At 37.4% G+C, this 26,737-nt stretch overlaps 1 protein-coding gene across 4 annotated transcripts in view; it reads right to left on the minus strand.

Moving 5' to 3' along the window:
* Ankib1 (ankyrin repeat and IBR domain containing 1) overlaps positions 1-26,737 on the minus strand; it is a 100,428-nt gene that overhangs the window by 54,684 nt on the left and 19,007 nt on the right. For all 4 annotated transcript variants that reach the window (XM_013026040.1, XM_013026039.1, XM_013026038.1 and 1 more), the window contains exons 2-3: positions 19,031-19,308; positions 10,994-11,294 (exon numbers count right to left, since the gene is read on the minus strand). In XM_013026040.1, the coding sequence (XP_012881494.1) occupies positions 10,994-11,294; positions 19,031-19,218 (489 nt within the window). In that variant the 5' untranslated portion in view covers positions 19,219-19,308. The remainder of the gene's footprint in view (positions 1-10,993; positions 11,295-19,030; positions 19,309-26,737) is intronic.

The raw sequence follows: 26,737 nt of genomic DNA on the forward strand, positions 1-26,737 counted from the left end.
CTGTGGCTCAAGTGGTAGAGTGCTAGCCTTGAGCTGAAGAGCGCAGGGACAGCGCCTAGGCCCAGAGTTCAGGCCCCACGACCGGACCAAAAACACTAAAACTTGGATGTCCTGGCAGGGCAAACAAAAATTTTCACTTGTATTATTAATTATCTGTGAAACCGTGGAATTAAAATACTATAAACAAGTCACTGAAGTAAAGCTGTTTTCAATATTCTCAAAACAAATGATGAGAGTAAATTGGGAAGACATCCTACTGTATAATCTCTATTTGGTACAAAGAAACCCTATTTTTAAAAATATGTGAAATAATGTGAGGAATCATTCACTACTTAAATTTTTGTGGGTTTGCAAAAGTTAAATATGTTGTCTTTAAGGGTGGTAGATTCATGATTTCCTATAGTGTTTGCAGAAACATTAAGAATGACATTGATGCCTTTGAAAGACACGTTCTAGGATCATTTTGAAGGACAATCTAACAATTAGTCATGAAGATTCTTTCATAGAATTCAGTCATACTCATAGTAATATAGCATTATAATACTATATAGTCACCACGTGTTGTTTTCTAAGTAACATGCATTGTGCAATATTAATACTTTTGTGTAACAGAGGTACTATTATCTCAGAAAAGTTAAGAAACTTGACTGAAGTTACTTAGTTAATAAGCAGCAGGTGTGAATTCAGACACAAGTGTGGCCAAATTTTAACCACACTTAGATATTTTGCTGATTCATATAGTTAGTGCAGGCTTATCTGATTAAACTAAAAAAGCTAAATACAGCTGGGCACCAGTGGCTCATGCCTGTAATTCTAGCTACTCAGGAGGCTGAGATCTGAGGATGGGTTCAAAGCCAGCCTGGGCATGAAAGTCCGTGAGACTCTTATCTCCAAAAAAACCACTAGAAAACCAGAAGTGGCACTGTGGCTCAAGTGGTAGAGCACTCACCTTGAGCTGCGGGACAGCGCCCAAGTCCAGAGTTCAAGCCCCACAACCGCCCCCCCAAAAAAAAAAGGCCAAATACATCTTAAAGTTCTGCCAAGGCATTCTTCATGGCATAAACATGAATACTTTTTAGAAGTTTGCATTCTGTATGAGTGGTAATCAAAATGGCAGTATTTTTTCATTTCTACCAAGTAATTTTATCTTCTTGTCTACCAACGAACACAGATTTAAGTTCACTGGGACTAGAATTCTTAAGATTCTCCAAAATTACCTCAAAAGTCAAGACAAGCTAGATACTAATTGCTCATGCCTGCAATCTTAGCTACTCAGGAGGCTGAAATATGATTTTGGTTCAAAGCCAGTCTGGGCAGTAAAGTCCATAAGATGCTTTTTTATGCCAATCCTGGGGCTTGAACTCTGGACCTGAACACTGTCCCTGAACTTCTTTTGCTCAAAGTGAGTGCTCTACCACTTTCCACAGCACCACTTTCTGATTTTTTGAGTAGTTTATTGGAGATAAAAGTCTCAGAGTTTCCTGCCCAGGCTGGCTTTGAACTGTGACCCTCAAATCTCAGCCTCCTGAGTAGCTAGGATTACAGGCATGAGCGACCAATGCCCAGCTATCCCTGAGATTATCTCTAAGCCCAGCTATCCCTGAGATTATTTCTAATTAACAATCAAAAAACCAGATATAGAGCCCATTTTTAAGAGTTTTATTCTATTAAATTTTTGCTATATTTCCTGGTTTTCTTAAAAAAACAAAAACAGACACAAATAAAAAGCTTTAGGATGATTTCTATACCTTTGGTATCACTGTTCTGTTCCATATCATCTGGAGTGCAACTGTATCTGGATGGAAAAATGGAAGCTTGGTGGGTGTCAAATGGCCTCCCTGCATCACCCCCATAGAAGACACTGCCAACTGTGATGCTGAGAGGATGCCACTGTCTCTAGTATATGGTGTCTCTATGTTGTATTTCTTTTATAAACTGACAGGTCTCCTTTTAGGTCTATGAATGAAACATTATAAATGCCCATCCAACAATAAAAATACTGTAAAAAAGACATGGAGGTATGGCTTAAGTGGCAGAGCACCTCCCTTGAATAAAGAAGCTAAGGGACAGAATGCAGTCCCTGAGTTCAAGCTTCCACACCAAAAAAAAAAAAAGTCATGACAAAACAAGGTATGTGGCTGGCCATGTGGCTTAGTGGTAGAGTGATTGCCTAGCACACATGAAACCCTGGGTTCAATTCCTCAGTACCACATGAACAGAAAAAGCTGGAAGGGGTGCTGTGGCTCAAGTGGTAGAGTGCTAGCCTTGAGCAAAAGAAGCTCAGAGACAGTGCTCAGGGCTTGAGTTCAAGCCCCAGGACTGGCAAAAAACAAAACAACCCAAGATATGTAACAATCCCAGGCAAGGGAGGAAGGAGCTAACTTGATGAGCTAAGAAGGTTTGTCTTCATATTTTTTTCCTAGTCTTGGGGCTTAAAAGGGACCTGGAAGCCGGGCACCAGTGGCTCATGCCTGTAATCCTAGCTACTCAGGAGGCTGAGATATGAGGATCACAGTTCAAAGCCAGCCTGGGCAAGAAACTCCATGAGACTCTTACCTCCAATAACCCACCAGAAAACCAGAAGTTCAGGCCCCATGACCAACAAAAAAAAAGGGTGGGGGGAGGGGCCTGGGCACTGTCCCTGAGCTTTTTTTTTTTTGCTCAAAGTTAGTACCCAACCACTTGAGCCACAGCTCCGCTTTTGGCTTTTTTTGGTTGTTAATTGGAAATAAGTTTCACATATAAACTTTTCTGCCCAGGCTGGCTTTAAACCTCGATCCTAGAATTATAGGTATAATAAGCTACTGGTGCTCAGTATCTTCAGCTTCTTGCTGAGAGCTAGAAAGGTTTATATTTTTTAAGTTGTAAAAATAAGCAAGCAAACAAAAATTTGAAATATAGACTTACAACTACAAACAAAGTACAGTCTGATCTTTTATAGAAAAATGTCTGCTGAGGATTGAGTTACGCAATCATTGTTGAAGCCACTTCTAGAATTAGAGGGCAGGGTTATATTTGATGGTATTTACCACTTACAGTATAACCTTTAGTCATGGTGTCTGGGGAACCAGTCGTATCTAACCTCCTAGTTCGTCGGAAACACACAATCTAAGCTTGACCATCCAACCCCTTCACAGTCCAGATCTCTGAATCAGAATTTGATTCCGGTGTTCTGGAGATTCTTAAGCACATACACATTTGAGAAACAATAATAGAGCCCAACCAATGTAGCTGTGGAAACTGATATATGCATATTACATAATCTGACAATACTGAGACTTGTAGAAAGTCCACATACTTATTGTAACTGCAGTAAGATGCATTACAAGTTTTAATTATCTAATATCTAAATACAAAGTAAAGTAGTTGCTCTTGATTGCCTTAGGACTAGGAAAGCTGATTTTGCTCTCTAGTTTGCAAGATTTTCCCTTTTTCTTTCTCCTTCCTTTCTTTCCTTTCTTTCTTTCTTCTCTCTTTCTCTCCCTCCATCCCTCTCTTTATTTTTCCCAGTCCTGGGGCTTGAACAAGGCCTAGGTGCTGTCCTTGAGCTTCTCTTCAAATCCAGTACTCTACCACTTAAGCCACAGCTCTACTTTTGGCCTTTTTTTTTTTTTTTTTGATCCGGTCGTAGGCCAGAACTCTGGGCCTGGGCGCTGTTCCTCAGGTCTTCAGCTCAAGGCTAGCGCTCTACCACTTGGGCCACAGCGCCACTTCCGGCTTTTTTCTTTTTTCTTATGTGATGCTGAGGAATCGAACCCAGGGCCTCATGCATGCAAGGCAAGCGCTCTACCACTGAGCCACCTTCCCAGCCCCACTTCTGGCTTTTTTTTCTGGTAGTATTTTGGAGATTAGAGTCTCATGGACTTTGCTGTCTGGGCTGGCTTGGAACTGAGATCCTTAGCTCTGTCTGCTGAGTAGCTAGGATTATAGGTGTAAGCCATGGATACCTGGTATATAACACAATTTCTAAAATAAATACTGAGATAGGTTTTAAAATAAAGAGTTGATTTATTCTCACAGTATATTACTACTGAACAGATGTTAGTCAACCAGACAAATTAACTTTTTCTTTTTTCCAGTTCTGGGGCTTAAACTTAAGGCCTGAGTGCTGTCCCTGAGCCTCAATGTGCTCAAGGCTAGTCCACTATCACTTGAGACATAGCACTACTTCCAGGTTTTTCTGAGCAATTTATTTGAGATTAAGAGGCTCACAGACTCTTCTGCCCAGGCTGGCTTTGAAATGCAATTCTCAGATCTCTGCCTTCTCAGTAGCCAGGATTACAGGAGGTGTGACCCACTTACACCTGGCTACGGCAAATTATCTTAATGCCATAGTCTTCCTTAACAAAATTCAAAGACAATAAAACTTTAGAAGTTGTGCCCTAACAAAAACTTGGTAAAGAAAATCTCCTTAAAAAGATATCTAGAAGTGTAGACTTCATTCACTGGGGAATTAAGTCACTAGTAACTATTGTTAAAACCTAGTGAGTTTGACAATCTGCCTTGCAAGAAGTCATCAAATGATCTTGACTAAAGTGGGTAGGGACCCACAAAGGCTTATATATCTTATTGTTGCAATTGGTATCTGCAGGAAACTTCAAACAATGATGGAAGAAGCCACTAATTGTAGCATTTGCCTTTGTGAAGAAAATCTTGTATGCTACCTTCGGCACAGAAACTATCTAAGGATAGTGTTGTCTGTGACACTGGAGGAATAAATACCAAAAAGTATTTCAGTTGCTGACCTGTGGAGCTTGATGTGAGGAACACCAGTAAGTGAAAGATGTATTTGGTGGAGATAACCTGGAAAGTGTTGCTGCTTATAGTTGTTTTACTTTGACATAATGAGTTACAGCTGGTCATTATAAAATGCTTCAACCAAAGCACCCCAACTGTCATTTTCCTCACTCTCAAATAAGCTAAGGAACCAATCCTGAACAGAAAGACTAAATATTTTATTCATATGTAGTTTTTAGCAAATTTCAAGCATTTGGAGGTACATAAAATGTTCTATTTTAGAAGAAAAAGTTCATATCAAAATTATTTCCGTGAACACATCTGCTCTTATATTCTGCCCTTCTTTCTGTAAACAATTCCAGAGGAAGAGGGATGACCAGTAATATTCAAGACAAATGCAGCCCCATAGTTTTGATCTATAATATAAATGGTCAGTGATTCTAAGTAAATTGTTTAACTGCTTCACATATCAATTTATATGTATCTGTCTATAAAATGAGACTTGACACTTACGTATCTTGAGAAAAAGTATAAAACAAAATAGTTCCTAAAACCTTTATTGGTCTTCACATTACCATTTCTTCAATCTGTGTATTTTCTTTTTTGTTTTTTCTTTTTTTGCTGGTCCTAAGCCTTCAACCCAGGGCCTGCACAGTGTCTCTAAGCTCATTTTGCTCAAGGCTAGCACTACCACTTGAGCCACAGCACCACTTTCGGCTTTTTCTGTGATTGACTGGAGATAAAGAGTCTCACAGACTGGGGCTGGGAAGGTGGCTCAGTGGTAGAGTGCTTGCCTTGCATGCATGAGGCCCTGGGTTCGATTCCTCAGCACCACATAAGCAGAAAAAAGCTGGAAGTGGTGCTGTGGCTCAAGTGGTAGAGCGCTAGCCTTGAGCTGAAGAGCTGAGGGACAGTGCCCAGGCCCAGAGTTCGGGCCCCACGACTGGCAAAAAAAAAAAAAAAAAGTCTCACAGACTTCTCTGCCTGGGCTGGCTTCAAAATGTGATCCTCAGATCTTAGCCTCCTGAGTAGCTAGGATTACAGGCGTGAGTCACTGGCCCCTGGCTTAATCTGTGTATTCTGTATAACCTTGCCCACGCCATTGCTTTCATTATCTCCCATTTTCACTCTACTAGTTCCTGGCAATGGGGCTTTAGTTTAATACTGCTTTCCTGCCAGTTTTTTTCTTACTATACTCTTAGGCAATATTTGAGTGTACATATATGAAAGAGGTGCTTAAGCTTATAATGGAGTTGAGAATTTTCTCTTGCTTGAATTTATTGTGGCTATTTAAAGTCATAAAGCAATGCATTATTCCAGCTGGTGGTGATTCCAGCCCATGCAATTATATACACTAGGTGTATGGTAAGTTCTGTTTACATTATAGTATACTATGATGTTTACACAATACTGTACCTAATGACAAACTTCTCAGAAGATGCCCCAATCACTGACATGTGACTGTACTTTCTTTCCTAGCCTAATTTCTCAAGTTGTTAAGTGATAACTTCCTGTCTCTCTACTTCCTCATTCATTCCCAGCAATCTGACTTGTACCTGATTGTTTTAGAGAACAATATTCCTGAAAGTCACTAACATTAATTATTAAGGTCAAATCAACCAGTCTTCCTTGGTCCTCTAATGTTTTTTCCTTTCTGCATCATGCCTGAGACTTTCTCTCTTTCTCAAAATTCTCCTCCTGGCATCCGTGGCACTGTATCATTTTGGCCCTGTTTATTTTCCCATTATCTTCATGTTCCTTCTTTTTTTTACCCTCTTCAAACATTAGGCAATCTCTAAATTGATGTTGTGAGTTGAACACTATTTTATTTATAACTTCAAGTTTTCCTTGATATCTCATATATTATCTTGCTTTTACTTATCAATTCTGTAGATGACACTCAATCTCAAATCTATATGCTTTATTTCCCAAGTACAAAAGCCTATCTGCCTATCATCTAGCCAAACTGCCTATTATTTCATGTAGACAATCTAAGACTTTAATCTCTAACCTTCTAAATAAAAACTTGATACATATGTTCCTTTCTTTAAACTAATTCTTCCACCTCATCTCACTTTTCCAATGTCTGATAATAGTTTGGCTTCCAAGTTGCTCAGGTTTTAAAAACAGATGCTCATTTTATTTAAAAATAAAGTTCAATTATTTTATTCTAGTTATATATATACAAGAACAATGAGGGCTCGGAAGGTGACTCAGTGGCAGAGTGCTTGGCTCACCTGTATGAGGCCCTGGGTTTGATTCCTCAGCACTACATAAGCAGAAAAAGCCGGAAGTGGTGCTATGGCTCTAGTGGTAGAGTGCTAGCCTTGAGCTGAAGAGCTGAAGGACAGTGTCCAGGTCCAGAGTTCAGGCCCCATGACTGACAGCCCCCCCCCCCAAAAGAACAATGATAGAAAATGTGGAAAAATCAGAGAGAGGAAACTATCAAACACAGCTCATTGTCAAAACTGCCATTTTAAAGCCTCCACCATTTTAGGTATCTCTCCCTTGCTTTTTTTTTTTTTTTAATTGTGAAAATACCGTACAGAGGGGTTACAATTACATGGGCATGATTTTTAATTGTCACTCGATGCTAGTTGTTCGTTATGATGTCCCTAATATCTGCTTCATTCTTTACCATTACTACTAACCCTACACAAATCCAGAATGAATTAGCGCAATAATATTTAACTCCTACCACACTTCCCCTTGGCTATAAACTTGAGTTACCTGGAGAACTAAGGTGTGGTTCATTTTCAAAGATTTTAATTGAATTTATTGAACAAAAAATAATTTTTGTTCAGCACAAAGTTTTATACCAGCACAAAGTTTTCAAATTATATAAGCATCATCTGAGTAGCTTAAGGATTGAAGCAATAGTAATACTGATAGTAATATTAGTAGCAATATTAGGTATATTTGAAGTAGGTACTTTAAAAAGTGTGTAAAACTTTTAAAGGTGATTTCAATGCAGAAGGCCCACAGACTATGGTCTTAGTGATTCTCAATCTTAACTATGAACATGATTGAGACTGGGATTTTATTAAACTACAGATTCATATCCAGTTGATTTGATGTAGAGGCTGTACTTTCAACAAGTTCCCTCAATACCTTAGGTATTATAGAATCAGTAACCTCAAAGTACTTTTTAATTCACTTTTTAAAAATTTTTTATTTTTTTTATGAGCACAATCCTTGAAGCAACAAGAAGCATTCCTGTAGCAGTATCCTATTCAAAGCCATACAACATCCTATTAGCTAGTATTTCTATATTTGCTTTCATAACAATCAAAATTGTTCAATGGTTTGATTTTCTGAAAAAGAAACCACTAAGCCCTAGACTCCAGCACTTTGTAGTTTCTACTTGGTGTGACTTCTGTCTTCCTTTTAAGCAACCTGTCTTATTATTCCTCCTAAAAAGAAAAAGACTTCAAGCTGCATAAGCTTGAGACTAGAATAGTGCTTCTTAAATACTGTCATTAAAAAGGATTACGGGAGTCCTTTTTGATCACGTGACAAAATGTCCTTGGAATTTACTCCTAGAGATTTCACTTTGGAATCTAGAAGGTCATGGTACCAAAAATTTGTATTCAACAAGTTCATAGGAATTACTGATGCTACAGATCTTAAAACCATATGAGTACTTACCTACTTAGGAATAAAGTAAACCTTATACATTTAAATCTTACTACTACTTATGAACCCTCCAAAATGTATTAAAACATTTTATAGCCATTTTATTAATATCACCATTAGTATGCATCTCATTACTGGAATAGTAATGGGATTATAACTTTGGGTTAAAAATTAGAAAACTGAGGCCTAGACAGGTATTACTCTATTGTTGAGCTGAACTACAGTTCCTGTATTCTTTTCTATTTTTAAAACTCTAGGTGCTAGAAACACAATATAATTAGGTAGACTCTTCAGTTTTATCTGTGAAATTGCTTTTATGGCTTTTCCATGAAGTGTGAAATCCTCTAGTAGCTGTCAAAGTGTCAAACAGGCTCTGTGGCTGTAAAGGAAAAAGTAGGACTTACACCTTTGGTTTTCTAGTGACCTCTATTTGATGTGACAATAAGCAGTTACACTTAGTGCTTTGAATAAGCAAGTGAGGTATACAGCAAATAGATTAGTATAATTTTTTAAAGGTTTTTGACATAGAACACTATCAAAACCAAAAACTTTTGCCACATCATTTACTGAATCATTATTGCAGGCTACCTAAAACAAAAGATACAGCCTAATGACTAGAATTCATTTAGGAACATTATGAAAAGGCAAAGCATAACTGGACTTTTGATTGGATCATATTAACAAACAAACCTCCTTTCCTCTCTCCAAAGTTCATTTCAATTCTAAAGGAGAATACAAAACTTCTCAGCAATTAAGTTACTGTATGTGTGTGTATGTGTGTGTGATTGTATTTGTGTTTATGTTGAATTCTTGGAAATCTTATGCTCTAATGAAGTTTTATTTTTGTGTGCTGGGCACACAAACAGTATTCAAATAAGGCCTTTGTGTAATTAAAAGATAGATCTTCTTACATATTAACAATGGCATTCTACATATTGAAAACAAGCATTTCAAGTGTCAAGTAATCCTTTCTTTTCCTTTCCTTTCTCAGTATCTGCATTACATGGGAGAGAAGGGTTTCTATCATGAGGCCCATGGGCCAAATCCAGTGTATTGATTGCTTCATTGGACAGCCATGAACTACAAACTGTTTTTATATTTTTACACAACTGAAAAAAAAACAAAGATACACTTGATGATATGTGAAAATTTAATGGTAATGTCAATAAATGAAGTCTTATTAGGACAGTGCTCTGCTTTGTTTACTTATTGTCCATGATGACTTTCAGGTTACAATGGCAGAGTTGCCTATAATATTCACTATCTAAGCATTCACAGAAAACTTTGCTAATTTCTGAATAATTGTTTGGTATATAAAAAAATCAGAATTTGGCTTGGCGCAGGTGGCTCATGACTATAATCCTAGCTATTCAAGGAGGCTGAGATCTACGGATCACAGTTCAAGCCACCCGGGGCAGGAAAGTCCATGAGACTCTTATCTCCAATTAACCACAAGAAAATTGGAAGTGGCACTGTGGCTCAAGTGGTAGAGTGCTTGCCTTGAGCTAAAGAGCTCAGGGACAGTGCCCAGGCCCAGAGTTCAACCCCATGACAAAAAAAAAAAAAAATCAGAATTGGATAAACATTATTTAGTTTATCCTTAATAAATGTTGTCATATAACATTTCTAACTTTTAAACAATTTCAGTCTATTCATCTCTGCATAACTATCTTCTTACAAATAATTCTAAAATATTGATTTGTGAAACTCCAGACTTTCCGTTTAAGGAAGCTCTGAAAATTAGATACCAACATGAAGATTCAATACAAAGTGCTATTTAATATTGAGTGCCAAAGAGGTGATAATGAAGACTTCCATACTGCCAATGAGTGGTATTAATTTAGTGCTGCTACAAAGAGATAGAAAAGGGAAGGAGAAAAGGAGGGAGAAAGAGAGACAATAATCTAAAGTTCAGTTAAGAGAGGGAAGGGTACAGAAGAAGACTGAGTATGTTTTCGGAAACTGAGGGACAGTGCCCAGGCCCAGAGTTCAAAACCCAAAACCAGGGGGTTGTGCGGGGGGGGGGGGAAGAAGAGGAGGGGGAGGAGGAGGAGGAAGAGGAGGAGAAGGGGAAGGGGAAGGGGAACACAACGACGAAGAAGAAGACGAAGACAAAGAAGAAGAAGAAGAAGAAGAAGAAAGCAATTTCTTAATTGCTTTTTGTTTTTGTCTGAGTTTTGCTTGTGAGTTTAGACTCAGGACCTGGGCACTCTGTCTAAACTTCTGTGCTCTATCACTCTGAGCCACAGCTCCACTTCCAGTTTTCTGGTGGTTAATTGGGATTAAGAGTATCACAGACTTTCCTGCCCATGCTGGCTGTGAACTGTGATCCTCAGATCTCAGCCTCTTTAAGTAGCTAGGATTACAGGTATGAGTCACCAGAACCCAGCATCTTGATTGCATTTTATTTCAAGGGCTGACTATTAAGTTGTGAGTTCTCTTACCCCCCAAAAAACTTGAAGAATCAGGGGCCTTTTTAAAGGTCCCTGCAGTTTCTTTGAGAAAGATGAAAGGGACTTTTAAAAATGGCTAGTTAAAACACTGTTAGGACAAGCAAAATAACCATTGTTATATACCATTAAGACACAAATTTTACAATGCAACAAAGAAGAAATTTTACCTCTACACAGGCTTTCATCCCTGAGGCAGCAGCATAGTGAAGGGGTGTGTTTTTTTTGTTATCAACAGCATCAATAGCTGCTCGCTCATATTCGCCTTGGTCAAGTTTTGCTCCTTTCCATCTTAAGATCATCTGCAGACAATCTGCTCTTCTAAAATCATCTTCCACAGGGCGTGCTAAGCGAGGATGAAGGGCTCCTTCAGATATCATAATTTGAGGTCCCATACATAACAAATGCATAGATGTTTCATTGTGCACATTCCGTTTATTAGGATTTCCATCTCTACCAAAAAGAAAAGTCCTAAAATAGAAAGGGAAGGTGAAAACATTTTTTCTATAAGGAAATACACAGCAGATAAAAAGTATAAGTTCTACCCCAGTACTGCTTGTAAGAGAACAATAACATAGGGAAAGGAAGAAGAAAAAAAGAAAGCTAAGAGAAAAGGGGTAAGAGAGAGAAAAGAAAGAAAGTAAAACAGGGTAGTATATAGGTGTCAATAATGTATCGTCTAAGGGCACATTAAGCATTCTTTTCTTTTTTCTTTTTTTTTTTTGGGGGGGGGTGTCTGGTCATGGGGCCTGAACTCTGGGCCTGGGCACTGTCCCTCAAGCTCTTCAGCTCAAGGCTAGCACTCTACCACTTGAGCCACAGCGCCACTTCCGGGTTTTTCTTTTTGCTTATGTGGTGCTGAGGAATCGAACCCAGGGCCTTAGGCATGCAAGGCAAGCGCCTACCACTGAGCCACCTTCCCAGCCCCAACATTAAGCATTCTATGTAGGTATTTTTGCCTTATTGCTGTTTATCGCGCACGCATGTGTGTGTGTGTGTGTGTATGTGTGTGTGTATTTAATAAGGACAGTGAAATGAATATAAAAACAGCAAGTAAAACATAAGGCTGACATTAAATTTTAAATCTAGGAAAAATTTTACCTGAACATAACAAACTGGTCTTTGGAATAATAAAGTATATATTTACAAAGTAGCTTATTATTTGTGCTGATATATACACACACACACATATATAACATATAACATATACTTATTAATATATATTATATAATACATAACAGTATTATAGAGATTACACACTGAATGCAACCACCATCATGGACTTCTCAGTCCTAGAGGCTAGAAGACCACGATTCAGTGTCTTATAAGGGCCTGTTGTGTTCTCAAATGGTAGGAGTTGCAAGACAATTTTCTGGAGCCTGTTTTATAAGACCACTAATCCTTTCTCTGAGGGACCTACCTCCTAACCTCATCCCAGAACCATCATTACAGGGATTAGGGGTGTGTGTGTGTGTTTGTGTGTGTGTGTATTGGTCCGGGGCTTGAACTCAGTGTGTGTGTGTGTATTGGTCCAGGGCTTGAACTCAGTGTGTGTGTGTGTGTGTGTGTGTCCGAGGCTTGAACTCAGTGTGTGTATTGGTCCAGGGCTTGAACTCAGTGTGTGTGTGTGTCCGAGGCTTGAACTCAGTGTGTGTGTATTGGTCCGGGGCTTGAACTCAGTGTGTGTGTGTGTATTGGTCTGCTTGAACTCAGTGTGTGTGTGTGTGTGTGTGTGTGTGTGTGTGTGTGTGTCCGAGGCTTGAACTCAGTGTGTGTGTATTGGTCCGGGGCTTGAACTCAGTGTGTGTGTGTATTGGTCCAGGGCTTGAACTCAGTGTGTGTGTGTGTGTGTGTGTGTGTGTGTGTCCGAGGCTTGAACTCAGTGTGTGTGTATTGGTCCGGGGCTTGAACTCAGTGTGTGTGTGTGTATTGGTCCGCTTGAACTCAGTGTGTGTGTGTGTGTGTGTGTGTCCATCCGAGGCTTGAACTCAGTGTGTGTGTCCGAGGCTTGTGTATGTGTGTGTGTGTGCGCGCGCGAGGCTTGAACTCAGTGTGTGTGTGTGTGTGTGTCCGAGGCTTGAACTCAGTGTGTGTGTTGGTCCGGGGCTTGAACTCAGTGTGTGTGTGTGTATGGGTCCGGGGCTTGAACTCAGTGTGTGTGTGTGTGTGTGTGTGTGTGTGTGTGGCTTGAACTCAGTGTGTGTGTGTGTATTGGTCCGGGGCTTGAACTCAGTGTGTGTGTCCGAGGCTTGTGTGTGTGTGTGTGTGTGCGCGCGCGCGAGGCTTGAACTCAGTGTGTGTGTGTGTGTGTGTCCGAGGCTTGTGTGTGTGTGTGTGTGTGTGTGTGCGCGAGGCTTGAACTCAGTGTGTGTGTTGGTCCGGGGCTTGAACTCAGGGCCTGGACATCTTCTTGAGTTTCTTTTGCTCAAGGATAGCTCTCTACTATTTGAGCCACAGTTCCACTTCTGGCTTTTTTGGGGTGTTTAGAGATAAGCTTCTCACAGATGTTTCTGCCGTGTGGCTGGCTTCACACCTCAATCCTCAGACTTCAGCCTCCTGCATAGCTAGGATTACAGGCATGAGCCTTCAGCAGCCAGCTGAGATTAGATTTTTAAATCTATGATATTTGGAACTTGGAGATCTAAGATCAAGGGGCAATAGATTCAGTAGCTATTGTTTCTACTACCTGCATGTAAGATCTTTTTTCTAACAGGCTCAGAAGATGATTAACAAGAATTAACAAGCAGTAAGGTAAACATTAACCTGCGGTAAATAAACAAAAAACAAAATACCTATCCCTTTCATTTGACCCTAAGACCCCATCCAAGGCTTCATGCTTTTAGATTCCTTCACTGTTAATTCTCCATTGGCCAGTTTACAATCTGTTATCTCTACTTCTACATTCATTCCTCACTTCAGTATAACTCTATTCTTACTGGTATGCTAAACTTTTGCATTCTTCTATTACTAGGATATCCTAAGAGATACATTTTTCATCACTGTTTCCCCCAAAGCTATTATTTCTTTTCTTGTTTTATTACTGGGGCTTAAACTCAGGGCCTTGTGATCTTGCACAGCTTTTTCTCTCAAGATAGGTGCTCTTATCATTTGAGCCATGTTTCCAGTGCTTTAATGTTTGTCCTAAACCTATAACTGCTGTTTCATTTTTACCCTGACCTTTCTATTACCTTGGATTTCATAACAACCCATTAATACCATTCAATTTTGTTTTCAGCACACACATGAAAAAAATCGCACCCTTTTCAGAAGCAAATTTCAGTCCTTTACTAATTTCCTTCTCCATACACATTCAAAAAGTACATCTACACTCAGAGCTATTTACCATTTAATGATGTGAAGTGTATATTATGAATACACTTTGCAATTAAAGTATAATAAAAACCCAAATGAGAAGCAGTATTGGAAGAATTATGGCTCCTTTTAAAGGGCTTCTACTTACTTTATGGTAATTCTTAGTTCTCAGTCAGCCTATGTGACTTGACATCTGACATCCGTATCACTTCCTCCCCCTTTTCTTAAAACAATGCTCTTGTTTCTCTGTAGCATCAAGAATTGAAACTAGGGTCTTCTGCACACCACACATGCATTACTGATCTATTCTACCCCTCTATATTTTAACTTTTTCTGTTTCTTTTCGGTGGTACTGGAGGTTTGAACACAAGGCCTCATGCTTTGCTACACAGGCATTCTACCACTTGAATCACATCCTGGTTCTTTTTACTTTTAGTTTGATTTTCAGAGAGGCTCAGGTTTTTTTTTGCTGGGCCAGTCTTGGGACTGCAAGACAAGCATGAAACTCCATGCATGTCTTGTTTTAGGGATAGGGTTTCAGTTTTTGTCCTGGCTTGGCTCAAACTATAATCCTCCCATCTCCACCTTATTAATAGCTGGGAATGCAGATATGTACCATCATGGACAGCATAGTTTAACTTCTCATAAGCCACTTTCTCATCCCTTACTTAGCTGAACTTCCTTCAAAATCAGTCTTCTTTTCCAGAGTCTCAATTTCTTAGAGTAATCTTATTTTTGGGTCAATAATATATATTCAAGCTTTCATTCCTTTAAAATCTCCTCTTTGAGCAACAAATGCAGATTAAGCATTAATTATTTGCTAGGTACTGTTTTAGAAGTTTGGCATACTATACAGAAAACAAGAGTACATTCTTGTGTTTATGGGTTTGCATACACAGGAGTGGAGAACATGCCTGACTTTCAATTCATTTAAAATTGCTCCTAAAATAGGGGAAGAAGGAAGGAGGAAAGGAAGGCAGGAAACAGTAATTGGAAAGTTCTTTTCAACCAATCCTCAAAGGTATGGACTTTTGATGTGAACATATGCCTAATAAAAGACACAAACATGTGCACATGCATACATGCATGCATGCGCACACATTTCATTTTCTATTTTTTGTTAGTACTAGTGTTTGAACACAGAGCCTCATGCTTGCTCAGCTTGCTCACTAGGCTGGTGCTCTACCACTTGAGCCATGCTTCTAGCCCAGCTTTTTTGCTGGGCTTGAGTTCTGTTCCTGAGCTTTTGTGCTAATAGTGCTCTTCTACTTAAACCACAGCTCGTGATTGAGATAAAGAGTTTCATGGATTTTCCTGCCTGGGTTGGCTTCATGATCCTCAGATCTCAATTTCTTGAGTAAACAGGATTACAGGCATGAGCCATGGGCACACAACTCTACACCAGCTTTTAGCTAGAGATGAAATCTTGTAGAATTTTCTTCCTGGGCTGTTTTAAATTTGTGATCCTTTAGATCTCAGCCTCTTGAGTAGCTAAGATTACAGGCATAAACCACTGACACCCAGTAAGACTTTATATATTATGCATAATCTAACACACACCTCTTATTCTTATTTCCAACTAGGCAAAGGAGTTAATTTTGCAGATGATACAACCAAAGAATTACACAGCCAACTTAGAACACAATAGCTCCAAAGTTCATAGTCTTTTTGCTACAATTAAGCAGAAAGTATGGATTTAGGTCCTATAAAAGAAGCAGTATGGTGTGATATAATATAAATGGCACTTGGGTTCAGGTTGAGCTGTGAATTCTACTGATTTTATTATATCATACTGCCTGAGAAAAGAATGATGACTGTTATTGCAGTTAGCATAGAGCTAAAGGGAATGATGAGACTTAAAAAAAATCAATGACATTCCAAATTGATGCTTTATCATCTGGCTTAAAAGGCCTTTGAGTAGGTATTTCTGTCTTTGTCTATAAAATTAATGTCACAGATTAGGAATCTCGCGAAACAGGAAGAGTCTATACTAAAGTAGCAAGTAGGAATTCCAGATCATGAGAGGTAACATGAGAAAATAAAAAACAGAAAAGGAAAAACCAAAATGAACCAGAGTTGACAGAAAGTTAGGTAAGGTTAAAACCAGTAAAATCCATAATATTACATAAAATACAAATAACTAGTTATGCTATTCTGATGAAAGAAGTTCTATTTAGCCTTATTGTACAAGACAGTACTAAAAATAGTTAATTTTTAAAGCAATTTAATAAACTGCTGAGAGCCTGTGAAATGGGAGAAAGTTTTCAATTACAAAAAACCCACAAATAGAGGCTGGGAAGGTGGCCCAGTGGTAGAGTGCTTGCCTTGCATGCATGAGGCCCTGGGTTCGATTCCTCAGCACCACATAAGCAGAAAAAGCTGGAAGTAGTGCTGTGGCTCAAGTGGTAGAGCGCTCGCCTTGAGCTGAAGAGTTGAGGGACAGTACCCAGGCCCAGAGTTCAGGCACCATGACTGGCAAAAAAACCCCAAAACAACAACAACAAAAAAACCCACAAATAACATTATTCTTAAAATGAGTAAAGAGCTCAAATAGACCATTTTCCAAATAATACACAGAAATGGCCGACAGGCATATGAAAAAATGTTCAATATCACATAGAAATGCAAATAAAAATCACAATTAGGAATCACACTTGCTAGTATAGTTGTTATCAAAAAGTCAAAAGGTAGGTGTTGGCAAAGGATATAGAAAAGTGATACACAAGCTGGGCACTGGTGGCTCATGTCTGTAATCCTAGCTACTCAGGAGGCTGAGTTCTAGTCCATGAGACTCTTATCTCCAATAAACTAATGAGAAAAAGCCGGAAGTGGTGCTGTAGCTGAAGTGTATGTACAAGAGGCTCAGTCATCTGCCTAGGCAATTAATGTTGCCACTAGCAAGCTATTAAAGCTTTGAAAGTTGTTTAACCTTACTTCAGCTTTCTCACTTTTTATCAAAAGCAGGTAATAAGGTATCTCACAGAATTGTAGTGAAGACTGGGAAATGATACATGCAAAACATTGTCAACAAAACCTAGAAAATAGTACACTCTTGTACTGTTTGCAGGGGTTTTTTTTCTTTTGTTTTTTTTTTCCTCTGGTTTATTCCCCGGGTCACCATTTCTGATTTTGGTACCCTTTGTCTTTTATATAAGTTTATCTGATTTGGGGAAGGGAAGGCTAATCATAGAAACAGTGGTACAAAGGGTGAACCAATGCAACAGAGATACTCTCTAGACACTTTACAATTTGGGGGAGAGGAAAGTGGGAGAAAACAAAAGAAGTACCACTTCTGAAAAGAAATGTGCTCATCACTTATGTAATTGTAACCCTTCTGTACATCACCTTTACAATAAAATAAAAATTTGAAAAAAGAAAATAGTATACTCAATAGATACTATATTAGCATAATATCTTAGTATCATTAATATAGGAAGGACCCAGTTTGGTATGTAAAAGTACCAATTTCAAATGAGCTAAATTTAAAATGTATTTTGTACAGAAGTTAAAATAAAAAAATAAAAATGAGTTAACAACAACACCTATAAATTGCAAAATATACTTGAAAAAGTCAGGTCTGGATGACCTAAATTACTTAGGTAATTTTTTCACACACATAAATCCTTGTCTAATGGTTTTATAAAACTGCTATATACTCTGTATAAGACACTATGCTAGATGCTAGAAGTACAAAAAAGGTACTTAAAAAAAAGCCCTAATAGGGGTAAGCAGAGAAAAATGCACAACATTGTAAAACACAAGTTGTACTAATAAAAAGAAGCTTGTAAGTTATTTTCTTAATAAGGTTACTGTGAGTTGTAACCATCTAAGATGATACATGTAGCATACACAGGACCTTGAAAGAAGATAACAAGAAAGTAGATAATGAGAGAAAGATGAGAGCGTGGGGGAGGCTGGCAGACAGCAGCGTGGACAAGGCAAACAGAACATCCATGCTATATTCTGGAGATAAGAAAAGAACAGCTTAACTTGAATAATGTGTGAACACAGAAGAAATATTTAACAGTTTGAAAGCTTTTTGCTTTCAAAGTTCTAAAGAGCTTTGAATAGTGGTTCAAGAATTATATAGCATAGTAAAATCCAAGAAATGTTTATATTTTCTTTCTCTTCTAGCATCAGACTTCCACTGCTACATGATCTACTTCAAAAAAAAGTTACAATGTATTCTATTCAGGCCTTTTATTTTATAAACTAGTACATATAATATATAATTAAATAAAAACCTTTAAGTATTTGCTGTCCATAGTTTTTTGGTATTTTCACTTTTAAGAAAATGTTGTAACTTTCATTCAAGAATTCATTACAAGAAAGTAAATTCAAACCTGACCACGAGTAGAAAGGCAAATTTTTTCAACCTAAAATACCAAGTCAGAGAGAACTTAAAACTTTGCCTTTGGTATCACTTACTACAATTTTTTGATAATTAGTAAGCATTTCTAAGAACTGAAATGTACACTAAGACAATATTATGCATAGTAAATTAAATACTATATATTCTAACAAACATGGAATGACCAAAATAAGTTCATAACAGGGTCTGGCAATGTGGCCCAAGTGGTAGAGTGCTAGCCTTGAGCAAAAGAAGCTTAGGGACAGTGCCTACGCCCTGAGCTCAAGCCCCAGGACTGGCAAACAAAACAAAAAAACTCTCCAAAATAAGTTCATAGCAACAACATGTGAACCAATTTTGCTATTAAAAGTTTTTATCTAATTTAGGTATAATGAAGAAAAGTGTACTAAAGTCATACAGTCATACCAAGAAAATTATACCAAATAATATAGGCATATTTAATTTCAGTATTTGTATCTGTTTTCAAAGATCACAATTATTTCTCCCTGCTACCGTTTCTCTATTGGTTTACAGAAATACTCACCCTAATATTCTATTCATTCCATGTCGAGCAGCATAGTGTAATGGAGTGTTGTGTTGATAAGGTTCCCCATAAGATGTATTTGGATCAAGAGATTCTTTTAACTGAGGATTATTTTCATATATTTGGCAAGCTAGGTTTTCATCACCATTGATCAGTGCTTTACGGAATTTGGTGGTTGTATTTCCCATGTTTTGTTTTGTTTTCTTTTCTGATAGGCAGTGGCACTTTTTTCTTTCCTTCTTCAGCCACTTATTCAATGCTTGAACATGTTCCACATTCTAATGAAGGAAAAAAATTTCAAATTAGGTTGTAAAGCAGTAATTACAAAAGCAATAGTCTAAAGAAGCAATTAGAAACGCTAATAAAATCTGGAAATCACGTATAAGAAACAAGTATTACATGTTATCAAATTTATAGTAGTAAAAAAAAATCAAAATTTTCATGCTGTCCAAATTAACTTCTTGTTGAACATTAGCATTTTTCCACACAGAGACTATTAAGGTTTCAAAGGCTGTGTACTTTGCCCTATAAAACTTACCTACATATATAAGCTCTTTTATTTTCTTCCTCATAGGGACAGAAAAATCACAGTTTGACAAAGTTTTTATAGTTGAATACACTTAAATTTCTGTTAATTATGTACAAATCTTACTCTGCCAATTTGTGGAATAGTAAGACGTTTTGTTCAAGTAAAAACTGAAAAATAGGTCTTACGCTACCAGTAAACAAAGGATGGAAATGTTCAGTACTTACAAGAATATCAGAGAAAAAAAGACTTTAAAAATGAAAATACATAGTTCAACACAACTATCTGATAACAGAAAAGAAAAATATAGCAATTAATAAAAATGACTATATACAGGACACAGGAGATATATCTGATTACCCTACCTTTTAATATTGAATTCTTCCCCCTCATGAATCCCATACCACCTTTTAAAGTCAATAAATTTATTTCTCTCTCTTATAAAGAACTCAAAACTAGGCTGAAAATACCAAAAGTTTATGTATACTATGTTTGAGAATAGACTATAGTAAAGATTGTATGGGGATATAGTATTGAAACAATGTGAGGAAGGTTGCAGAAACAAACATCAGACTTGAAGTTTAAAATACCATATTTGCCTACACTAAGGTATAATTTTAAATAAGTTAGTTGATCTCTAAAACCTCAAGTTCCCATCTACACAGCAAGAAAAATGACTCCATATGTATTATGACAAGGATTACAAGAGCAACATTTTATAAAGAATCTAGAAAAGTCCTTGGTTAATAATGTTTTCAATAAGTACTAGTGTTGTTCTGAATCTCTTGTTGAATTATGATTGCTACTGTTTGAATCTCTCTCATAAACCTTTGTTAAAGGTTTAGACTCCATCATTTGGCACAACTCCGAGGAAGTTAGATCACTGAGGGCTTAACCTTGCAGAGGATATTGGGACACAGTCTCTTCTTCATTCCTTTTTGCTTCTCTATAATCTTAAGGTGAACTGGTCAGCTCTGCTACATGTTTCTGCCATATGTACTGTGCTACCACAGGCCAAAGCTTTATAATCAAGTGACTATCAACTGGAACCTCTGAAAACAGCCTGAGCCAAAATAAGCCTTTCCTCTTTATAAATTGGTTATCTCAGATATTTTGTCACAGCAATGGGAAGCTAGCACAATAATCAAAATTAACAACAAAAACAACATGGGTATAAGTGAATGAATGAATGAACACAAGCCCTGCTGGGGAACCAGCAAGAATGGAATTCAGGTTGTCAAGTGTTGAATGAACAGAAGATAAAATTGAAAATAGGTTGTGTCAGATAAGAAATTTATAATTTACTCTGAAAAGGACAAATAATTAAAGGTTTTATGCTAAGCAGGGACATAATTCTTTCATGTTTTAGAAAAGTGTTGGGACAACATAGAAGATAGAATGTAGGGAGAAAATTTTAAAGCAGAGAATATGAAAATCTATCACATACCCAATTAATTCAGTGGCAGCGTGGATAGTACAACATATCTTTAAAAACATTTGTAAAAAGCCAGGTGTCTGGTAGGTAGTTCAATGCCTGAAATCCTAGCTACTCAGGAGGCTGAGATCTGAGGGTCCCAGTTTGAGCCAGCCTAGGCAGAAAACAAGTCTCTGTGAACCTTTTATCTCCAATTAACTGCTCAAAAACCAGAAGTGGCACTGTGGCTCAAGTGGTAGAATGCTAGTGTTGAGCACAATGAGGTAAAGGAACAGTGCCTCAGCCCTGAGTTCAAGCCCTACAACCTACCCCCCAAAAACAAGAAACAACAACAAAAAAAACTCAAAAAAATATATGCATGCTGCACAATGTGATCTTTACTGACAATTTTAACAAAATACAATTTAAAGAACAAAAAAACAAATGGATTATTTAGGTTATCTATAAAATACTGGCTCTCAATAGTGGCTGTACATCTATAAGTGGACAATTTACAAGTGTCCTATTGACAAAGCTATAACTTGACCACTGGAGTGTTGAAGGTGGCACCTATGTATGAGCATTTAAATTCCTTGGGTGATTTCATTATTTAGATATCACAGTATAAAAGTTCCCAGATGCTTTTAGCTAAATGGAGGGCAAGGCATCTTTCATGTCTAGGACATTATCTACTGTCTAGGACACATTTTCTGGTCCACAAATATACTTAGTGATGCCTCCCATTAGATCTTTTATATGTTGACTGACTGATTTTTAAAATTTTAATATACAGATATATATATGTATATATATATATGTACATAGTAAAGTTTCTTGAAACTGTGAATAAAGAAAAAGAACCAAAGTTTACTAACACTGTATAAATAAGAACCCTGTTTATAATATACTATAAATAGACATGCACTAATTGGAACATACTATAACAATACATACCTTAAATTTTTATTTAAGTTTTTGGAGAGGTGCAGAAACTATTAGCTGATAGTATTTCTACTTTATTGTATCATCTCAAATCAGAAGAGCAAATCAATCCATCCCATGCTCTACATTTATCACAATATATGACAGACAATTCTGTAATCATCCATAAATATCATAGATATTTTTTGTTTTCACAAAATGTATGAGTGATGTGATTATTCTCCATGAAATAATTTGTTTGGTTGTACTGCTGCATGTATTTTTTAGGGTGTGCTGGGATGAAAAGTAAAAAGAACCCTGTCCAATTTTTTAGTAGTTGAGACGGAATAGAGTATTATTTTTTTGTTTTGTTCCACTTTGAGACATGGTCTTGTTATGTTGCCTGGGCTGGTCTGGAACTAGTAATCCTTCTGTCTTTGCCTCCTGAGTGACAGAATTATATGCATGTACCACTACATTCAGTTGTATTTATTTCTGGTGATAAGCACTCTATTCACTTTGCTATATAGTTTTAACTATCCAAATATAAAGAGCACAGGTTCTAAAGAGTCTTTTCTAAGTATTTGGAAAGTTTCAACTATTTTGGTCTTATCTTCTCTGATAGAATTCAGCTTGAATTTTCAAAGCTAAAGATAAGATTAACTAATAACACTGTCTTTGATTTATTTTAGTGTTACTTCAGAAAAATGTTCCATGAGAAAAACTGTACCCAAATGTAAGAAAGAAAAAAAACAGGGGGTGGGGAGGAGGGAGGAAGGAAGGAAGGTCTAAGAAATCAATGGCATCATGGCAGGGGAACTTGAAGGAACAAGATGTTTTTTAAAAAATAATCAGTAATATGCCAAATGTACATACAATACTGGTTATTCATGTAGAAAAGCATAGTAGTACCTGAAGACATTCTGATGGTTTTCAGTTATCTTCAAGTCTTTTTTATTTTTAAAATTTGAAAAGCAGGAAACACATCATTTAAAATTCCAAGTACCATTCTCCACAGAATTATATTCAGAAGTCTTGCCTAGAAAATTTCCCGATGTATCCTTTTACTTTTTCAGACACAGCTATTACTGCCTGAAGTAATCATTCACTGTGAATCAAAACCTGTAAGTAGCTAGGTGCCAATGCTCAGATCTGTAATCTTAACTACCTGAGAGGGTGATACAGGGAAGATTGTAGTTCAGATCATCTCAGGCAAAAGATGTTCATGAGACCCCTCTAACAGCATTAGGTGGCTAGAGTGGTATGTGTCAGTCATCCTAGCTTTATGGAAAGTCATGTGCACAGGAAGTGGGATCCTATCTCAAAAATAACTAGTACATAAAAAGAGCTGATGGCCTGGTACTGTTGGCTCATACCTGTAATCCTAGCTACTCAGGAGGCTGAAATCTGAGGATCCTGGTTCAACGCCAGCCCGGGCAGGTAAGGCCTTGAGACTCTTATCTCCAATTAACCACCAGAAAACCGGAAGTGGCCCTGTGGCTCAACTGGTAGAGTGCTTGCCTTGAGCTGAAGGGCTCAGAGACAGAGCCCAGTCCCACGTTCAAGCCCCATGACAGACAAAAAAAAAGAAGAAAAAAAAGTGAAAGTTGGTGGTGTTATTCAGTGAGGGGTCTGATTTAAACCAAAGTACTGCCAAACAAAAACCTTCAAGTAATATTTCTCCATGCAATATTGTATATGTGTATGTGTGTGTGTGTATTATATCAAATATTGGGTTCATACATATTTCCTTTGGAGGTGCTGCTAAAAATGAAATTCTATGTATTCATTTCTAGTATATAAAAATACAACTGAAATTATATATTGCCCTTGAATTCTATAAACTTGCCGAATTCACTTATTAGTTCTAGGAGCTTAAAAAAACAAAGTTATGAGAATTATTTAAAATAGATTCGCATCATCTATAAATTGAGCCAGTTGTCTTTCTTCCCTTTATGTTGTCTTACTAACCTAGCTAGATGGATATTAAATACCTGGTGAGAAATTTGAGAAAAATTTTGTTATTTTTGGTGACTTGAATCCTTTTGCTCAAAATATTCAGCACTTATATAATGTTACAGTAACTGTACACTGAAGAAACACTGTAGATGCCTTCTTAATCTGAAGTGATCATGACTAAAACCTCATGAAACATACTGACAACATACATCCTAATTTGATGTACTACAAAAGGAAGTTAAGTTCTGAGGTTTTCTCATGGAAACAAATGTATAACATCTACCTGAGAAATATTAGTACTCAGAAATAGTAACTTCAAAAGTGTTAAGACTATGAAAGTCGAAAAAAGTCTGTATAGCTGTTCACAGATTAGTGGAGAGTAAGAAGACTTGACAAAGCCATGTGGGATACTAACTTAGCCTGAAATGGAAAATGAAAGACAATAACGGAAAGCTGGGTGTGGTGGTGCTCCTGTCACCTCAGATACAGTGAGAAGTGTACATAGGAGGCCAGATCCAACCCAGCCTGTGTAAAAGTGAAACCTTATCTCAAAAATCACTAGAGGACAGAATCACCAAAGAGGACAGAAATGTGTTTCAAGTGGTAGAATAAATGCCTTACAATCACTAAGTTCAAACCTCCCAAAAAAGCTAATGATGAAAATCGGTAAAACCTAAAATATATCTGGTTTCTTTGTAGGATGGTATCTTTTGTGGATACCAAAATCCACTGATAAACTTGAGGTCTCTCCCATAAAATGGTTCAATGTGCATATAAACTACATACATTGTCCTACACTTCTTCCTTTAAATCTTCCCTAAATTATTTTTAATACTTGACACAATGTAAGTCTGAAGTGAAATGCTGCTAATAATGAAGTCTGTCTAAAGAAATTTGAGATTTAGTTAGCCAAACTGCCTATTAGATTGGAGTAAAATATACTTTCACTCTTAGCTTCCTCAAAATTGTTCATGAATAACCATAATTTACAGAAAAACTTCTGAGTATTAGGGTATTGCTAGAATTACTTGAGCTGAGAAAATTCCTTTTTAACACATAGCAACTCCCCTGTAAAATACATAACAGAATTAAAACTTGCTTCCCTGTTAATTTAGTATCTTAAAATCTGGCAACATTCAAAACTGAAGAGATACATAAACACCAGAGTGTTACTGTACTACCATGGTAGTAATAAAAAGTTAATTAACTTTACCTGCCTTCCTAAGAAAGAAAAGGGGTAACCCACCAGGCTCTGACTCTTTTTGGATATCTTCTAGATTTACATAGCTTTCAAAATGTGTAAAGAATGTTGCAATTAGAAAAGGAAGAAATGAAAATAGCTGTAAAAGGCAGCAGCTGACTGCTGCTTTTTGCCAACTGACAAATGAACACTGAAAATAGCAAGAATTTCCTAAGTGAGAAGCGGTATAAAAACAAGATATACCTACAGTATGAACTGTCATTCTTTTCAATTTCCTATTGAAACATAAATTTGCCTTTCATGATCACAGAACTTCATATAAGTAAAATTTTCAGAAAGGTAAAATTTTTCTTTTTTTGGGGGGGGGAAGGGGCGCGGGTCCGGTTGTGGGGCCTGAACTCTGGGCCTGGGCGCTGTCCCTCAGCTCTTCAACTCAAGGCTAGCGCTCTACCACTTGATCCACAGCACCACTTCCGGCTTTTTTTCTTTTTGCTTATGTGGCGCTCTAACACTGAGCCACCTTCCCAGCCCAGACAGGTACAATTTTTCTTAGGACTCTTCAGCTCTCATGTATATTTAACTTTTCAACTACTCAAAATGTTAATATAGTATGTTTTAAATACTCTGCCAACTATTTTTCAAACTTTGTATGCAGAATTCCATACAGTAACTGACAAGCATTTCATAGCTCTAAGGCTATGATTCTGTTAGTGAATAGTTTCTTAATTCCAGCAACTCTGGCATCTCTGAGTATTCAACATTGTTTGCTTGCATAATTTTCTGTTCTTACATTTAAAAAATGTAAGTGAAAATGTTAAATTAGAAGTACTTACTTTTGGGCACTGGTAGCTCACGCCTGTGATCTTAGCTACTCAATAGGCTAAGATCTGAGGATTGCAGTTGGAAGCCAGCCTATCAAGTCTGGGGCTCTACAACTAGAAACACATCTCCACTTGTGATTTTTTGCTAGTTAACTAGAGATAAGCATCTCATAGACTTTCCTGTGTAGGCTGGCTTAGAACCATGATCCTCACATCTCAGCCTCTTGAGTAACTAGGATTACAGGCGTGAGCCACCAGTGCCAGTTTACGATTCACTGTTTCAAAGTCAATGAGTCTTTCTAGTTTGGCTACATCCTCCACTATAAGGTGTTTGTTCTTAAGCTTATTAATATGAGGAAAATCAAGAAATGTTATAGTATGTCAAAGTATAAGTGAGGGTCTTTCCATTTCCAGGACCCTGTATATTGTACTCCTAAGCACAAACAAAATAAGTTAAAGTATTTATTTAGTATCATAATTTCAGAGGACACACTATTATAATGTAGGGCAAAGAGTTAACACAGCAGGCTAGAGAGAGCTATTCTTAGATTTGCATGTAAGGTTCACTGCTGGTGTCTAGAAAGCTAGACTTTAGAAGGGTTCCTACCATTCTTTGACCAGAATAGTTCAGTATTCCTAACTGTAAAAATAATGTACTAAATGCTAAACATAATTTTTTTCTTCCTGGCAATGTGGAATTTTGGTACATGTTTGACAGAAGGTGGCTACATGACTAAACTCCAATAAAAACCTTGGGTACTGAGTCTCTAATGAGCTTCCTTGGTAGACAACATTGTGTTGCCACAATTCAATGCTGGAAGAATCAAGCACATCTTGTGTGACTCCAAAGGGAGGAGGTTCTTAG

This window comes from Dipodomys ordii, unplaced genomic scaffold (assembly GCF_000151885.1).
Source record: "Dipodomys ordii isolate 6190 unplaced genomic scaffold, Dord_2.0 Scaffold90, whole genome shotgun sequence".
Taxonomy (NCBI): Eukaryota; Metazoa; Chordata; class Mammalia; order Rodentia; family Heteromyidae; genus Dipodomys; species Dipodomys ordii.